Source organism: Triticum urartu, chromosome 5 (assembly GCF_003073215.2).
Source record: "Triticum urartu cultivar G1812 chromosome 5, Tu2.1, whole genome shotgun sequence".
Classification (NCBI taxonomy): Eukaryota; Viridiplantae; Streptophyta; class Magnoliopsida; order Poales; family Poaceae; genus Triticum; species Triticum urartu.
The window spans coordinates 203873263-203877442 of record NC_053026.1 but is presented as its reverse complement, the minus strand read 5'-3'; the positions used below and the strand labels follow the sequence as shown (position 1 = coordinate 203877442).

The 4180-nt window shown below is 52.3% G+C and overlaps 1 protein-coding gene across 1 annotated transcript; it reads left to right on the top strand.

Annotated features, from left to right (window-relative positions):
• The first annotated feature begins 1415 nt into the window (after nucleotides 1-1415).
• Nucleotides 1416-1913, top strand: LOC125555384 (ethylene-responsive transcription factor ERF073-like). The gene has a single exon (XM_048718361.1). The coding sequence runs from the start codon at nucleotides 1416-1418 to the stop codon at nucleotides 1911-1913; it is 498 nt and encodes a 165-aa protein (XP_048574318.1).
• Nucleotides 1914-4180: the final 2267 nt, after the last annotated feature.

Here is a 4180-nt window from a genome sequence, read left to right as displayed (position 1 = left end):
TCACATCATACATATCTGTTATGGTAAATGTTTATATTTTTGTATAAACTTGGTCAAACTTTAGGAAGTTTGACTTCGATCAAACCTAATATGCAGAGTTTACTAGTACTACTCGCTAGTTGCTTAGCCGAATCACCCAACACGCCACACGGGGAGTTCAGTGTCACAAAATTTTGAGGTCGGCGGGAAAATCTCCCGCGACCCTGATTCGAGCAGTGGGAAGTTACCATCATAGCCTTCGGAACAGGCCTACGGATGACAGTTGGTAGGGGGCTGTTTTCGTAACTTCAGGTTCACCCTACCCAGCCAACCCCACCCCGGCACCCAGAGTAGTACACCTGAATACTCCCCATTTTCCATCCCCACCTCAAAATAGACTTCTCCACGACACTGCAACCTTTGTGCTCCTCCCCTTCTACATCGGCGCACTCGTCCACCGCAGCGCATCTGCCTCATCGACGACCTCGTACGCCGCACTAGAGCCGGTCCACCGTCGTCGTCGTACACGGAGCCTCTTCCCCGGCACCGTCTTCCATGGTCTTGGATCTTCTCCCCGGAAGCCGACGCCAAGCGCAGTAGCACCACCGTCGTGGACAATGAACTGACTCCTGTTGCCGACCATGACTCACAGAGGCCGCCCCGACCATCGTTCTCCTCCTCGATTGGTAATGTGTGTATTGAATGACTTAGCAGTACATGTGCAGTTCCAATTTTGTTCATACCTACCCTTCAAATTTCCTAGGTGCTATTGTTCCCGTAAAAGTAATTGGTTATAGCCTCCATAGTCCAACAGAATATCAATTTGTAATTGTGCGTCGCTCATGTATCGCGCTGTGCTTGGGTAGGTATTTCATCTGCAACCAGTAGTGTGGCAAATGATGGATAGTTTTTTAGAACTAGCAAGATGCCCATGCGTTGCACGCATCAAGATGCATTTTTATGAGTAGTTTATCTTGTGGGAGAAGAGGATGAACGAGGGAATGCCTTATTTGCAAATGCGGAGAGGGGTGTGGGTATCTTTTTGCAAAATTGCCACAGTTTCCTTCCTATCCGTCGGATATAAATCGAATGGCCTATATTGCAGGATGGCAGGAACACCATCATCACCAACTCTATTTTTTATTAGAGTAGGGAAAAGTAGAGAGACAATAATAGAGAGTAGAGAAGTAGAGATAAATATTAAATAGAAAATAAATATAGCAATAGAGAAGAGAGTAGAGATAGCAGAGACAAAGGACTGCGCGCGCGGGAAAAAGCGGCCGAGCATGCACTAGTTTTGGCGCGCGGCCTCTGGCGCGCTTTATAAAATCCAACGCCCGCCCACCTCTCTGTGCCTTGCCACCGCTCTCTCCCCGCTCTGTGCCTCGCCACCGCTCTCTCCCCGCTCTTTCTTTCCTCACCGCCACCGCGCCACCATGCCGCCGTGTCGCCGGGAAACTTGGGGATACCGCGGCATCCGCGCGCGCCCCTCCGGCGGCTTCTCTGCCGAGATCCGGTACCGCGGGATGCGCCTCGGCCTCGGCAATTTCGACACCGCCAACGAGGCCGCCCGCGCGTACGATGCAGCAGCGTGGCGCCTTCGGTGGCCTCATAGAACATTGAACTTCCCCAACGTGCCGACGCGGGAGCGGGCACAGGAGCTCGCGCCTCTGCCGCGGCTTATCACCGACGAGGATCGTGGTGACAACCGAAGGCGGGAGCACCGTCTCGGCATCGCCGAGATGGATGAGGAAGCCATGGCACTGTGGCGCCAACGCTCCCCGCAGGACATCATCAACGAGCGCGAGTTCTACGAGCAAAGGAGGGCGGAGAGGGACAAGAGGAAGGCGGAGCGAGCCCCCTATCACGAGGAGAAGCGTAGGCGAAAAGCGGACGCTCAATTCAACATGAGGCTAGGAGCAGCGTCGCCCTAGGAATCCGGCGACGATCGGTATCTTCATGCCTACAATCAGACGTCGGAGGAGGACATCACTGAGGAGGAGTCGGACGACGAGGAGTATTTGAATAATATTTTTTATCTATCTATGTTGAGAACTATCCTCTACTCTCTATCTCTACTTCTCGATCTCAGCACTGTAAACGCTTTTTTAAAGTGCCGCGTGTTGCGATTCTGTTGGAGATGCTCTAACATGGCAGACAATTGCTTTAATGTTGCCCACAAGATGCGCGAGTATTACAACTGTCCTCGCCCGCACAAAAGCAGGTCATGAGTGTCGTAAGGGCTGCCATGGATTTTGGCTTTTCTTGGACGAGGTGACGAGCGAGCCATTCGTCGCGGATGCTGTGTTTGAAGGCTACTAGGGCTTCGGCATCCGGGCAATCGACAATTTGGTTTTTTTTAGTTAAGAACCTAGTCCAGAATTTCCTGGCGGACTCTCCGGGCTGTTGAACTATATGGCTTAAGTCATCAGCGCTCGGAGGTCGAACATATGTACCTTGGAAGTTATCGAGGAAGGCCTCTTCCAAGTCCTCCCAGCTGCCAATAGAATTTGCAGGCAGACTGTAGAGCCAGTGCCGAGCTGGCCCCTTGAGTTTTAAAGGGAGGTATTTGATGGCGTGGAGGTCATCGTCGCGGGCCATATGAATGTGGAGAATGAAGTCTTCGATCCACACCACGGGGTCCGTGGTTCCATCATATGATTCTATATTCATGGGTTCAAACCCTTCTGCGAATTCATGATCCAGGACCTCATCGGTGAAGCAATGAGGGTGTGCGGTGCCTCTATATCGGGCCGTATCGTGACGTAGCTCTGATGGAGCCCGTCTGCAGTTTTCAGCCCGTGCATGACTAAATTTGTCACGTCCGAATAGGTGGCCATCGCCGCGTGTCGAGGCACGTCCTCACAATACTTAGATTGATCTAGTATGTCCTGCTTTATTGTTCAGGTTTTGCTGGAGGTCATATGTGTGACCGTGAGCTAACTTACCTCTACCTGTGCACTGAGGCGGGACTGGCTGGTGTTCAGTGTGGGTTGTCATTTTGTCTCGACCACGTGGTGGTCGGTCAACCGCATTGTACGATGGAGGTATGTATTCCAGCGCCTCCTTGTCAAACTGAGGTAGCAATTTGCGCTTTGGGTAGCTTTTTGGTTGGGCGCTTGAGGCCGTATTATTCGGCTGCTAGGACGTCAGTCCATTTATCATTGAGCAGATCTTGGTCAGCTTGAAGTTGCTGCTACTTCTTTTTTAGGCTCCTTGCAGTGGCAATTAGCTGACGTTTGAAGCGCTCCTGCTCAAGAGGTTCCTCAGGCACGATGAAATCCTCGGTGCTGAGGCTCACCTCGTCCTCGGAGAGCAGAAGGTAATTATTGTTCTCCGAATCTTCATGCGTGGCCTGTTTACCGGGGCTAACCTGCTCGCCTTCCCGTTTATCTTGTTCATTAACTGTATCGACGGGGTCTTCATTGTCTTCGGCACCTTCTGGAGTGTTATCTTCTCCTGTGCTGGTGTTGCTGTCTTAACTGCGGCATGACTTAGAGCGGTGCCACTGACGCCGGCGCTTGGACTGTATTTCAGAAGGTTTATCCTCAGCTGGATGTTCCTTATCCTCGCCGCTGTTCTCCTTTGGTGCATCCACCATGTATACATCATACGAGGAAGTGGCCGTCCAGCGTCCGGTGAACGGCGGGTTCTGGTCCTCTTCTTCTCCGGCATCATCATCCATACCGTCGGTGTCTTTGGAGTCGTAATCAAGTTCGTCGGTCAAATCCTCGACCATGGCTATGAAGTGGGTGGCAGGTGGGAAGCAAAATTCTCCACCGTCAGCCCCTAGTTCGAGCCGGATATAGTTTTGGTGTGAGTCCTCCGCCAAGGACAAGTTTTTAATGAGTTTAGCACATCGCCCAATGGCGAGTGCTGGAAGATGTTTGCGGCACTGAATTCGAAGATCGACAGACGATCAAGCTCGGCGTCCGCGGGCTCACGTGGTTCGTAACTTATGACCGGAGACGAGTCCGGAGTTCCGCTGACAAAAACGTCATGAGAGGTTGAGTCTATGTGCGACTCCAACATTGTGGAATCGGTGGCCTCCGTAGTGGGGTTGATCCTCCCGTCCTTGGATGGCGCAGCTTGCTCCGGATCTAGGGCCAGAGCGGTTACAGGAGCAATCTCCTGATGCGGTCAGATGACAGATTTAGGTCATGACCATCGGGGTGACCGGGAGCGGCTACCGCGGTCTCGA

Excerpts from the sequence above, each read along its gene's own strand:
- LOC125555384 (XM_048718361.1), top strand. The coding sequence starts at position 1,416 with ATGCCGCCGTGTCGCCGGGAAACTTGGGGATACCGCGGCATCCGCGCG.